At 42.2% G+C, this 13,903-nt stretch overlaps 2 protein-coding genes across 2 annotated transcripts; both read left to right on the top strand.

Moving 5' to 3' along the window:
• The first annotated feature begins 312 nt into the window (after nucleotides 1-312).
• Nucleotides 313-10,544, top strand: si:dkey-24l11.2 (uncharacterized protein LOC100034462 homolog). Its single transcript, XM_029668008.2, has 12 exons — nucleotides 313-449; nucleotides 2,194-2,883; nucleotides 3,047-3,106; nucleotides 3,214-3,266; nucleotides 6,552-6,696; nucleotides 6,898-7,268; nucleotides 7,457-7,685; nucleotides 7,812-7,926; nucleotides 8,032-8,152; nucleotides 8,242-8,353; nucleotides 8,446-8,558; nucleotides 8,689-10,544. Exons 1-12 carry the CDS (start codon nucleotides 420-422, stop codon nucleotides 8,756-8,758), a joined length of 2,109 nt encoding a protein of 702 aa, XP_029523868.2. The 5' UTR covers nucleotides 313-419; the 3' UTR covers nucleotides 8,759-10,544.
• Nucleotides 10,545-10,754: 210 nt separating this feature from the next.
• On the top strand, nucleotides 10,755-11,895 carry LOC115134240 (cholesterol 25-hydroxylase-like protein 1, member 1). The gene has a single exon (XM_029668009.1). It carries the CDS (start codon nucleotides 10,872-10,874, stop codon nucleotides 11,775-11,777), a length of 906 nt encoding a protein of 301 aa, XP_029523869.1. The 5' UTR covers nucleotides 10,755-10,871; the 3' UTR covers nucleotides 11,778-11,895.
• Nucleotides 11,896-13,903: the final 2,008 nt, after the last annotated feature.

The following is a 13,903-nucleotide window of genomic DNA, read 5'->3' as shown; positions in this document are numbered from 1 at the left end:
AATGCGATGGAAACACATTGAACTTTAAATTTTTATTCTGTACATGAAAAAGTAAATTTTGTGTGCACTACGTCATTATGCACTGATATTATCCGCAACTGGTCAATTTTGTGGAAACACGCCACTGGTGGGAAAATGCACATATCATCAGATGCCGATTCTAGAATATTCACATGAAAATGTGTCAACAATTGGATGGACTGTATACATTCTATGCAGCAATTTATGGTGCGAGCTGTGTCCATCTCACTCCATACCAGGAGGAGGCAATAAAGTATAAGAATTGTCTTCACTGCCCATGGAGCACAGAGGAAGGAAAAACAACGTCAGCCATTGGACTTTGGCTGCAGCTACTGTATCTACTGAATGCAACAAAGTAACATCAGCTTTACGGATACAAACGTATAGCAAATAGCTACATGGAACGTTCACCTGTAAACAGCATTGAGGTACTGTACTTAAAAAAAAGTTGTAATAGTGTTGTTGGGCTAACTCATTCAAAATAAGTGCCATATTTTGATATTTTAGCTGATCATGGCTAGAAGGGATGCAGTCACTTGTCAAAGTGACGTCAAAAGTCGCGTCGAGGATTCTGTTTACATTTTAGATAACACTAACCCCTTTCTTAACCTTACCCCAGTTCTCCTAATCTGCTAAGGAGTCACTGCTGACATTAGCTGCATCCCATTTAGTCAACCATTTCATGTGTGTTATGATTTCGCTAGCTAGTAGTAGTAGGCCTACAGTACAGAAGATGGACACTGGAGGCTATTTCTAGTGAAAGAGGTTAGTTTGCTATACAGTGCATTCAGGAAGTATTCAGACCCCTTCACATTTCCACATCTTGTTACGTTACAGCCTTATTCTAAAATTGATAAAATAAAAATGTTTGTCATCAATCTACACACTACCCCATAATGACAAAGCGAAAACATAAATAAATACCTTATTTACATAAGTATTCAGACCATTTGCTATGAGACTCAGGTGAGTCCTGTTTCCATTGATCATCCTTGATGTTTCTACAACTTGATTGGAGTCCACTTGTGGTAAATTCAATTGATTGGACATGATTTGGAAAGGCACACACCTGTCTTTATAAAGTCCCACAGTTGGCAGTGCATGTGGAGCAAAAACCAAGCCGTGAGGTCAAAGGAATTGTCCGTATAGCTCAGAGACAGGATTGTGTCAAGATACCAAAACATTTCTGCAACATTGAAGGTCCCCACGAACACAGTGGCCTTCATAATTCTTAAATGTAAGACGTTTGGAACCACCAATACTCTTCCTAGAGCTGGCCGCCCGGCCAAACTGAGCAATCAGGGGGGAAGGTTGTTGGTCAGGGAGGTGACCAAGAATTTGATGGTCACTCTGACAGAGTTCCTCTGTGGAGATGGGAGAACCTTCCAGGAGGACAAGCATCTCAGCAGCACTCCACCAATCAGGCCTTTATGGTAGACTGGCCAGACAGAAGCCACTCTTCAGTAAAAGTCACATGGCAGCCCACTTGGAGTTTGCCAAAAGGCACCTAAAGACTCTCACACAATGAGAAACAAGATTATCTGGTCTGATGAAACCAAGATTGAACTCTTTGGCCTGAATGCTAAGTGTCACATCTGGAGGAAACCAGGAACCGCTCATCACCTGTCCAATACCATACCTACAGTGAAGTGGTGGTAACCTGCACAGGACCGCAGACTACGGCGACGGTTCACCTTCCAACAGGGCAACAACCCAAACACACAGCCAAGACAAAGCAGGAGTGGCTTTAGGACTTGAACTTGATAGAACATCTCTGGAGATATGTGAAAATAGCTGTGCTGTGATGCTCCCCATCCAACCAATTGAATCTATTTTAGAATAAGGCTGTAATATAACAAAATGTGGAAATAGTCAAGGGGTGTGAATACTTTCTGAATGCACTGTATGTAGTTCATAAGGATGAATGACAGGATATTTGTGTCAATACACGAGTGAGAGACAGATTTATCTTATTGTGTCAATCACGGTATTCTCTAATAACAAAATGTGGAAAAAGACAAGGTGTCTGTATACTTTCTGAATGCACTGTATATCTGATGTGACAAACTACATTTTGTATTTTCTTGTTTCAGTGATGGTCTTTTCAGTGTTTCCTACTTTGTACTCCCTGCACGTTTTCATGAATGTCATAACAATAGTTATTTTCTATAGGTATCACCAGAGAGCAATGGGGATTCTGTCTCTCTGTGTCACAATGAGGAAGAGAACAGGAATCAACCAGCACATGGTGGCCCTCAAGTCCAGCTGTGTCGTTTCTACTCACAGGGACGGCACTGTAACTTTGGGAGGAAGTGCCGCTTCCTCCATCAAAGAGGAGATTCCACCACCCTCACCCAGGGGAAGGTAGATAACTGGACAAAGCAAAGGTCAGAACAGGAGATCCAAAGAGGGACAGGCCCTCACAGCCACCCTGGAATCACACCGCAGAATCCAGTGGTTGACAGCCATGGAGATGTAGGCCACAGGCTGCCCTCCAAACCAAGGGCTGCTCCAACCAGAGTTGAGAGGGCCAACAATCGCCGGCCCTGTCGCTATTTTCTGTCTGGGTGCTGCACCATGGAAGATAGATGTCACTACTGGCACCCACCACAGTTTCCCCTAGTTGACGACCAGCCTGTAGGAGACGGAGGCAGGCCCAGGGTGCCCCATGCCCCCCCTCCCAGTGCCCTTCAGGTGGTCAAACTGAGTGACCTGACTGACAATATCACCAAACAGCTACGGGACACTGAGATCAAGCAGCTGATAAAGCGTTTTCCTAAAGAACAGCTTATTGTGCAGGAACGGAGCGACGGCCAAGTCACCTTCTACCGAGCCACAGTACAGCCCACTGATCCAGACTGGGTAAACATTGTCTGCATTATTCCAATCCACAATACAAGGCCTCAAAGGCCATTGTCTTTTATCGTTTCTACTATGATATAGTTTTATGAACATCATAGGAATGTTACAACATGGAAAATTGTGCATAAAAACATGCTGACTCACTCCTTATACTGTTTTACAGCCTTTTGACTTGAAAGACGTTGACATAATGGTGAGCTTTCCGGAAAAGTACCCACAAGAGGTAAACTAAAATCTTTGACCTACAAATCTCATCTGTTTGATTATAATCCTATTGTGTCTAGAGCTAAGACTCAAGGTGTACATTTTTTTTGTTATTTTTTTCTCCAGGTATTTACATTAGATATACCACTGGACCAGGACTTGCCATCAGTTATGGGAAGGTGAGAGAAACTTTATTTTATTTTCAATGACTTTACAGTTGGAATATAATAACACTTTGATAAGTTTTTTCTCAATCGGAAGTTTACATACACTTAGGTTGGAGTCATTAAAACTCGTTTTTCAACCACTCCACAAATTTCTTGTTAACAAACTATAGTTTTGGCAAGTCGGTTAGGACATCTACTTTGTGCATGACACAAGTCATTTTTCCAACAATTGTTTACAGACAGATTATTTCACTTACAATTCACTGTATCACAATTCCAGTGGGTCTGAAGTTTACATACACTAAGTTGACTGTGCCTTTAAACAGCTTGGAAAATTCCCAAAAATGATGTCATGGCTTTAGAAGCTTCTGATAGGCTAATTGACATCATTTGAGTCAATTGGAGGTGTACCTGTGGATGTATTTCAAGGCCTAACTTGAAACTCAGTGCCTCTTTGCTTGACCTCATGGGAAAATTAAAGAAATCAGCCAAGACTTCAGAAAAAAAATTGTAGACCTCCACAAGTCTGGTTCTTCCTTGGGAGAAATGTCCAAACACCTGAAGGTACCACGTTCATCTATACAAACAATAGTATGCAAGTATAAACACCATGGGACGACTCAGCCGTCATACCGCTCAGAAAGGAGATGTGTTCTGTCTCCTAGAGATGAATGTACTTTGGTGCGAAAAGTGCAAATGAATCCCAGAACAACAGCAAAGGACCTTGTGAAGATGCTGGAGGAAACAGATACAAAAGTATCTATATCCAAAGTAAAACGAGTCCAATATCGACATAACCTGAAAGGCCACTCAGCAAGGAAGAAGCCACTGCTCCAAAACCGCCATAAAAATGCCAGCCTACAGTTTGCAACTGCACATGGGGACAAAGATCATACATTTTGGAGAAAAAGTCCTCTGGTCTGATGAAACAAAAATAGAACTGTTTGGCCATAATTACCATCGTTATGTTTGGAGGAAAAGGGGGAGGCTTGCATGCCGAAGAACACCATCCCAACCGTGAAGCATGGGGGAGGAAACATTATGGTGTGGGGGTGCTTTGCTGCAGGAGGGACGAGTGCAATTCACAAAATGGATGGCATCATGAGGATATATTGAAGCAACATCTCAAGACATCAGTCAGGAAGTTAAAGCTTGGTCGCTTTGACCCCAAGCATACTTCCAAAGTTGTGGCAAAATGGCTTAAGGACAACAAAGTCAAGGTGTTGGAGTGGCCAGCACAAAGCCACAATCTCAATCCTATAGAAAATTTGTAGGCAGAACTGAAAAAGCATGTGCGAGCAAGGAGGCCTACAAGCTGACTCAGTTACACCAGCTCTGTCAGGAGGAATGAGACAAAATTCACCCAACTTATCGTGGGAAGCTTGTGGAAGGCTACCCGAAACGTTTGACCCTAGTTAAACAATTTAAAGGCAATGCTACCAAATACTATTCGAGTGAATGTAAACTTCTGACCAACTGGGAATGTGATGAAATTAATATAATAAAAACAAAAGCTGAAATAAATCATTCTCTTTACTACTATTCTGACATTTCACATTCTTAAAGTAAAGTGGTGATCCTAACTGACCTTAGACAGGACATCTTTTCTAGGATTAAATGTTAGGAATTGTGAAAACTGAGTTTAAAAGTATTTGGCTAAGGTGTATGTAAACTTCCGACTTCAACTGTGGTGTGTGTGTGTATGTGTATGTATATGTCCATTTTTCAGGACCCTGTCTTTCAAAGATAATTCATAAAAATCCAAATAACTTCACAGATCTTTATTGTAAAGGGTGTAAACACTGTTTCCCATGCTTGTTCAATGAACCATAAACAATTAATCAACATGCACCTGTGGAACGGTCGTAAAGGCACGAACAGCTTACAGACGGTAGGCAATTAAGGTCACAGTAATGAAAACTTAGGACACTAAAGAGGCCTTTCTACTGACTCTGAATAACACCAAAAGAAAGATGCCCAGGGTCCCTGCTCATCTGTGTGAACGTGCCTTAGGCAAGCTGCAAGGAGGCATGAGGACTGCAGATGTGGCAGTCCGTACTGTGAGACGCCTAAAACAGCGCTACAGGGAGACCGGATGGACAGCTGATCGTCCTCGCAGTGGCAGACCATGTGTAACAACACCTGCACAGGATCGGTACATCTGAACGTCACACCTGCAGGACAGGTACAGGATGGCACAACAACTGCCCTAGTTACACCAGGAACGCACAATCCCTCCATCAGTGCTCAGACTGTCCACAATAGGCTGAGAGAGGCTGGACTGAGGGCTTGTAGGCCTGTTGTAAGGCAGGTCCTCACCAGACCTCACCGGCAACAACGTCGCCTATGGGCACAAACCCACCATCGCTGGTCCAGGCAGGACTGGCAAAAAGTGCTCTTCACTGACGAGTCACGGTTTTGTCTCACCAGGGGTGATGGTCGAGTTTGCGTTTATCGTCGAAGAAATTAGCGTTACACCGAGGCCTGTACTCTGGAGCGGGATCGACTTGGAGATGGAGGGTCCTTCATGGTCTGGAGCGGTGTCTCATAGCATCATCGGATTGAGCTTATTATTACAGGGAAGACATCCTCCTCCCTCATGTTGTACCCTTCCTGCAGTCTCATCCTGACATGACCCTCCAGCATGACAATGCCACCAAGCCATACTGCTCATTCTGTGCGTGATTTCCTGCAAGACAGGATTGTCAGTGTTCTGTCGTGGCCAGCGAAGATCCTGGATCTGAATCCCATTGATCACGTCTGGGACCTGTTGGATTGGAGGGTATTGGTGCCTTAGTGGAAGAGTGGGGTAACATCTCACAGCTAGAACTGGCAAATCTGGTGCAGTCCATGAGGAGGAGATGCACTGCCGTACTTAATGCAGCTGATGGCCGCACCAGATACTGACTGTTACTCTTGATTTTGCCACCCCCCCCTTTTTGTTCAGTGACACATTATTCCATTTCTGTTAGTCACATGTCTGTGGAACTTGTTCAGTTTGTCAAAGTTGTTGAATCTTGTTATGTTCATACAAATATTTACACATGTTAAGTTTGCTGAAAATAAACGCAGTTGACAGTGAGAGGACGTTTTATTTTTTTGCTGAGTTTATATATCCCAGTAATTGTGGCACAGAGATGCCGAAACGTTGGTGATTAACCCCATAAATTACTGGGAGTTTATATATAGTGTGCACGACTTTAAAATAGGTTATAGTTTATTGGCTGTTAATCAGCACCTCTACATACAATAATTGTCTCTGGGTGTGCGCCAGCTCATGTTTTTTTATTCACATAGGTATGTTGAACAAGCCTCACTGGAATGGCTACAGGCTAAACATGCCACCAATCAGCTGATGGGTAAGGTAGAGCTGCTCTTCCGGCCCTTCCTTCGTTGGTTGGATCGCAGCATGGAAAGACTGTTCACTGAGGGAGCCAGGCAGGTGAGACTAGACTGGTATAAAAACAGAGTTCCATTTATGTTACTCTACTTAGTATGATATCCTTCTGGTAACCTCTGTTTTCCATGAGAGACTGTGGTAATGTTATGAATTCTCTGTGTTGTATTAGTTTATTTCCTTAAAACTACTTATTAACTTGACAGCAGTGTTCTAATCCTTTCTCTCTTTTAAATCTCTCCTCAGCTGAAAAAAGACATGGAGATAGCAAAGGCCGGAATTCAGTTTGTGCCATACCAGCAGCTCCAGGCAACCGTGTGCAAAGAGCCTGCCGCTGATGACATGCCTGACCCTGTCCTCCACACTGCAACTGATGAGGAGAGCAGAGAAGGAGAAGATGAGGAGTGGAAAAAACTATTGTACCCTGGCTGTGATGATGATGATGATGATGATGGTGGTGGTGGTGTTAGTGATGAAGAGGACCAGGGGAAGGTGGAGAATATTAAGCTCAGTGAGCCCCGCAGAGGAACAGAGGTGAAGCTGCTGGGCCTGAGGCTGGGAGAGGGCACGGCGACCGTGGTCGCCACACAGGTCACTGTGTGTCTGCAGTGCAGCAGGTGAGCAGACAGACTGTCCTTCACTGATGCCATCTACTGTAGCCTACTCTGTATCTCACATTTTCCCCTTGGAATATTGCTTATAGGAGGAAAGATTAAACTTATCTGCAGTATTTATTTTTGTGTTGATCGGACTTGGAGATGTGACATAACTGTGTGTCTGTCTGGCCTGTGTGTGTTGTTTGCAGGTGTAAGGTGACAGCAGACCTGACTCTAAATGGCAGGAACCCCTGCACGGCCCAGTGTGAGAAGTGTAACGCAGGGATCAGTGCTGCTTTCAGACCCAGCATGCTGCACCACTACAGTGACGTCCTGGGCTATCTGGACCTGGGCACTGCTGCTCCTGTGGACCTGGTCCTGCAGGACTGTGATTTGGTCATTGTCTGCCTCAACTGCTCAAAAGAGGGACCTGTGAAGGTCACCAACATTGCTCCATTCTTGTCTTATGATGATGAAACTATTTATATCTGGGTGAAGTTTTGATCTAAGACGGTCTGTTCTGTTATTTGATTAGTCTGATTTTGTGTATTATTTTGTCTGCAGAACCTTTTGTATGGCCAGAGCAAGGAGTTCAACTGTCAGCACTGTCACAGCAAACTCAGCATCCTGGTTGACAGCACACGATTCCAGTACATTCCGCCACGCAAAGAGAAAACCGGTCAGAAACAAAGGCCTATAGTAGGATTTTAATGATGAAATATGGAAGGTTAAACAGCTGTTTTGGCTATTCTGTCTGTAATACATAGTTGACTGTACTGTACAGGGCACAGTGACTCTTCACTGACCTATCGGCGTAACATAAGGGACCCTGCCATACAGATGGGGAAACCACTACCTGAGAAGGGATCCTGCAAACACTACAAACAGAGTCATCGCTGGCTCAGGTTTTTAGCCACCTCTTTCTCTTTAACATAATTTTGTGTTGCCAAAGTAAGCTTTGCTGATGAGTGACATCCCATGGGTGTGCTCTCAGGTTCTCATGCTGTGGCCGTGCCTACCCCTGTGATGTGTGTCATGACGAAGACCAGGACCACCCCATGGAGCTGGCCACCAGGATGATCTGTGGTCACTGCTGTAAAGAGCAGGTAAGGTGCCTGGATGGCTAGAGTAGTGCATCTTCAGTGGCATCTCCATATGCTAGATTCCAACCCTAAACTGCTGTTGTCCTTACTTGTAGCCGTACAGCAATGGGAAGCCCTGTGTCAGCTGTGGAGGCATGATGACAAGAGGAGCCTACACCAGTCACTGGGAGGGAGGACTGGGCTGCAGGAGCAAAGTCAAAATGAGCAGGTACTATACTGTACACGCATGCACACTGATGTCTAAACACATCATCTTACTTTAAAAATAAAATGCATTATATTTTTGTTCAAACCTGATGAAATTGTGCATTCATAAATCTATTTTCTCTCTTTTACAGAAATGATAAACACAAGTATGCCAACACAAACAAAACAATTTCACGGAAAGCAGCCAGCGAAAAGAAATAATCAGAGACAACATGTTAACGTTATGGCAGTGGTTGATCAGGCCTGCTCTGTGTGATTCAAGAGCAACCCTTCTATCAATGCCTTATTGATTTCTAATAAATCAACTATTGTAATGTTATCCAGCTGATGTGATTGGTGAGAAGTGTTAACATTGTTGTGAGGATTGAGCCCCGGTCCTGGAGTAGCACTCATCCTTGTTGCCCTGGTGGGAACATGCAGCAGAACACTCTCCGGCACAGTACAAGTAACCCTGGTGCTTGTGTTCATTGTAATCACAGACACTCCCATTATGTTTCTTATCTCTGTAACAGCCTCCCCAAGTGCCTTGTAAAATCAATGCAATGCCCTACATTTACAGTAGACTCTTTAGTGTTGCCACTTTTCCAATTCTCTCACAACTTAACCCACATCATTTAAGGACGAGTGCTATCCCACTGGGCACAATCGTCAGTTCAACATTTAGTTTTGATTTACCTTTGGTTGAGTTGTCAACTAATGCCGATTCAATGTAAAATCAACAAAAAATGTCACTGTGTAATTGGATTTAGGTTTGAAAAAAATACAAAATTCCCTTACGTTGACTTTTTGCAAATCCGATCAGTTTTCCACGTTGATCTACGAGATCGGTGTCCCTAAACCGGGACAGTTGTTGCTCAATATTCGATAGTGTGACTAGAGTGACGTTGTAAACAACAGGGACATAGACATGTCTTCTGGCCAGAAAGCTTAAATTCTTGTTAATCTAACGGCAGTGTCAAATTTACAGTAGCTACTACGACAACAAAAATACCATGCTATTGTTTGAGGATAGTGCACAACAACAAAACATCATGGCAACTGGTTTGACACATTCACCTCTGAAGGTAAATAATGTACTTACATTCAGTAATCTTGCTCTGATTTGTCATCCTGAGGGTTCCAGAGATAGTGTAGTTTGGTTTGAAAAAATGTATTCAAATGTAGGAACTGGCTCCACCCCACACTGCTTCCATCTTGTGGACAACATCTAAATTACACCTAAAATCCTATGAGTGTATGGCCTTTCTCTTGCTTTTCAAAGATGATGGAACAAAAAACATTTTTGAAAACACATGTTTTTTTTATTTGTATTATCTTTTACCAGATCTAATGTGTTATATTCTCCTACATTCATTTCACATTTCCACAAACGTCAAAGGGTTTACTTTCAAATGGTATCAATAATTTGCATATTCTTGCTACATACAGGCAGTTAGATTTGGGCAAGTCATTTTTGGCGAAAATTGAAAAAAAGGGTCCGAACCTTTTAAATGTCATCACATCATTATTTTTGTTGAAATGACGTGGAAACTATTATGATTCAACCAGTTTTTACCCAGTGGGATGCAACAGTGTTGTTTCTCAGAACTGTGTTTTGTGTCTTTTAGGTGGGCAGGCTAGACAAAATCTTGGTAGTTTGACCATGGCATCTGGATAGAATAGCTGTGACAGGTTTGCTCCCTTGACCGTAATTAAGTAGCTCCACAAACAGATTATTAGGTAAGATTACATCAGGTTATGCTAAATCATGATTAAGTAAGATTACATACGATTGGAATCTATGACTAAATAAACTCACTAATCTTCTAAAATAATAAGAGCACATGGCCAATGAACAGATGGAAAATAACAGATTTCATGGACTCAACTAATGCTATTGAGAATCAAAATGACCATTTTTATATGAATAGGTCACCATGGTTGAAATACAAATATGTAAAAAGTGAATGTTGTGGATATTATCAATTTAATAAATTCTACTAATTAAGATGCCTTGCAGTTGAGTTTTAACTTGATAGGTAACATGTTTAATTAACTCAAGCAGGGACCAAAAGATCTGTATCTGGTACAATATGACTTACCATTTTGAATAAGCTGATTAACTCACTGGCCTGTTGGGATAAACTGCCCGTGGGAGGACAGTGTTGCAGGCACGAACTTGGAACTGGTCAGTGCCGAAAGGTTTGTGTGTGTTCCGGAAGATTAACAAAATCCACCAGAAAAGGACTTATTGTTGAAATTGTATGTAACAAAAAAACAGCTGTCTCATTGATGTGAGAGCCAAGTCCTTAGCTCAGCACTATATAAAGGAGGAATGTCTTCTCTCTGCACATTACAGCCACAGGCATCCAGAGTAACCAGGATGTTGAACATTAGCAAGGTTCAGCTGCCTTTGCAGCTTCCTACCTTCTCCAGATCCTCCGATAGGCTTCTTCAGCCTCTATGGGACTATTTCCTTTTCAACCACTACTTTCTCATCTCCTCTCCCTTCTTCCCTGTCATACTCTGCTTCTCCAGTTACTTCTTCTCCAGTCTCCCCTTTGCTGTACTAGACCTCCTGGGAGACATGGTCCCCTCCATTCACCACTACAAGATCCAGCAAGAGAGACGTCCAACCATGGGGATGATGGCAAAGAGCTTCGGAAGGGCTGTTTATAACCACTTTATCTTTGTTCTGCCTGCTGTGCTGACTCAGACCTGCTTTATGCCTTCAGTGGCGCTGCCTTCCAGTGCTCCAACTGTGGTAGAGGTTCTCATTGATGGACTTGCTGCCCTTCTTCTTTTTGACACCCAGTACTATATGTGGCACTTTGTGCACCACAAGCATCCACAACTGTATCGGTGGGTCCATGCCATCCACCACGAATACATGGCACCCTTTTCCTGGAACACCCAGCAACTCAGCATTCCAGAACTGATAACTGTGGGATTCTGGAGCAACCTGGACCCCATCCTGCTGAAATGCCACCCTTTTACTACCTGGTGTGTCACCATCATCAGTATCTGGATGTCAGTGGAGGACCACATAGGCTATGACCTGCCATGGGGTCTCAACCACCTGGTACCATTTGGTCTGTTAGGAGGAGCACCAGCTCATGACATGCACCACCAGAAGCCCAACAGTAACTATGCACCTTTCTTCAGCCACTGGGACAGGCTATTTGGCACTGCCATCCTGCCAGGGAAAATAACTGAGAAGAAAGTTATGTATTCACTGTAAATAGGACCATTCACTATAATTTTGATTACCCTCATGCTTACATGTTAATTAAAATAAATGTATTTGTTTTTATTAGAAATTTACCGACATCAATTGTATTAAAATGTACTAAACGTTATTACACGTGTAGTTTTTCTAAATGGATTAATCTTATGACAATAATGGGTAGAATAAGAGCAAAAGTAATGGTCCTTTGTAATACATAGTCAGAGGGTACAACTATACAGCAAACTCCAAGTGTAACTTTTGCCCCAGAGGATGGAAGCAAACAATTTTTTAAATCACATTTTGTCATGCATGTTCAGTCTGATTCAGCAAATGACATTCTACACCATGCAGCATAAATTAGCTAATTCTTACATAAAAGATTATTTCAGTCTTTGAAGAGGTACAGCTTAGTCAGGATGTTCCCGTTTTCCTCTGTTTAGAAGGGTTTAGGAGATTTCTAATCAACAAATCCACTGTTTGTTTGCCAGGGTCAAGTTGAGCCAAGGGTCAAGGTTGAAGTACAGGACAAGAACATTTGAGCCATTTAGAGAAAGGTGCTATTAACCCATAGCTATGTGACAGAACTTGGTTAAACCAAAAATCTAGTATGATATAATTTATAGAGCCATATAAACTGGCATAGCTCTTTGGGTGATCTAAAAAGACAGTTCCAAAGCATCCAAATAAATAGACTACTCTAGATTTTATTTATTTTACTAGGCAAGTCAGTTAAAAACAAATTCTTATTTTCAACGAGGAACAGTGGGTTAACTGCCTTGTTCAGTGGCAGAACGACAGATTTTTACCTTGTCAGCTCGAGGGTTTGATCTTGCAACCTTTCTGTTACTAGTCCTACATTCAAACCACTAGGCTACCTGCCACCTTATAATGAATTGATAAGGTAAGAAGAATAAAATAAATGGACCACTCTACATGAATTGATAAGGGAAGGAGAATAAAATAAATGTATTATGGCATCCTGTTACTCTGTAGCCTACACCATTTTCAGATCACGTAGGACCTGGAGCAGAATCCTTAAGGTCAGGGAGGTACTGGTAAGGGAATGGGGACTCTATTTTTAGACTGGGTTAGCACAAGGACTTGTCCACTGCCATCTGCGTTTAGTCTGAATGAATGACAGAGTGGATTTTGCTCCAATGTCTCCCTAGGAACAAAGTCAAGGCAATCTGAAAAGCACAGGGTGATAATACAAAGCCTATGGGCTTGCTGGTCATTAATGAGAAACCACTGAGATGGAATAGAACTCCACAAGGAAAACATGTTCTCTTTCTAAATGCTTTAGGAATATTCAAGAAAATAAATGTCAGTGTTGCTCTCATCAAAATCGACATTTTACTCTTTGAAATGAGCCCATATTTCTCTTAATCTCCTGGTTTGGCAATTACAGTAGCATCAGCAGGCATACGGTGACATTTATGTAATTGATAAGACAAAGTGTTACAATTAGCAGGCAGCAAAGCCTAACTTGGGAAGTGGTCACACGTCAGGCTAAAACGATGAAACATCAAACACCTCTGAAATAGTCTCAGCAGTCGGATGGAATTATCCTGCTTACGTCAGGGACCATTAACTAGATTCAGCCGCAGGCCAATTCATTGCACATCCCCACAGACCCACTGCTTGGAGGACTGAAGCCACAAGTGAACTGACATTTTGTATTGTGCCGTATTATCACTGAAAACAGCTAACAAAATCCCTGACCATCCTATTGCACAGGGTAGTGCATGTTTCAATAAACATTAATCCATGATTCTTAAATGTCAGTGTATGGTTTTGTAGTTTTGTATTATGAATTATACATTGCACCCACAATGTTAGACTAGTATAGAATTAAAAGCAATAATCAATGCGTATTGACAAATATAAAATATTACAAACTAAGAAATTGAGCAGTCATGCAGTGTCACTTTAATCTATGCTTTGTGTAAAGACTGCTTAGTATACTAAACCAATGGGGAAAACCCCAATAGAAACATCTTGCATTGGCCTCCTAAGGACAAAAATAAACTGGATAAAGAATATTTATATTGTACTAATTAATAGACCGATTGTTACAGATTTACCCCAAAAACCTGCCAGACTCCTCTCTAATAAGTTTGCAGTCTTGTATAATTTTG

Source organism: Oncorhynchus nerka, linkage group LG9a (genome assembly GCF_034236695.1).
Source record: "Oncorhynchus nerka isolate Pitt River linkage group LG9a, Oner_Uvic_2.0, whole genome shotgun sequence".
In the NCBI taxonomy this organism is placed as follows: domain Eukaryota; kingdom Metazoa; phylum Chordata; class Actinopteri; order Salmoniformes; family Salmonidae; genus Oncorhynchus; species Oncorhynchus nerka.
The sequence above is the reverse complement of the archived record's forward strand: the minus strand, read 5'-3'. Positions and strand labels throughout refer to the sequence as shown.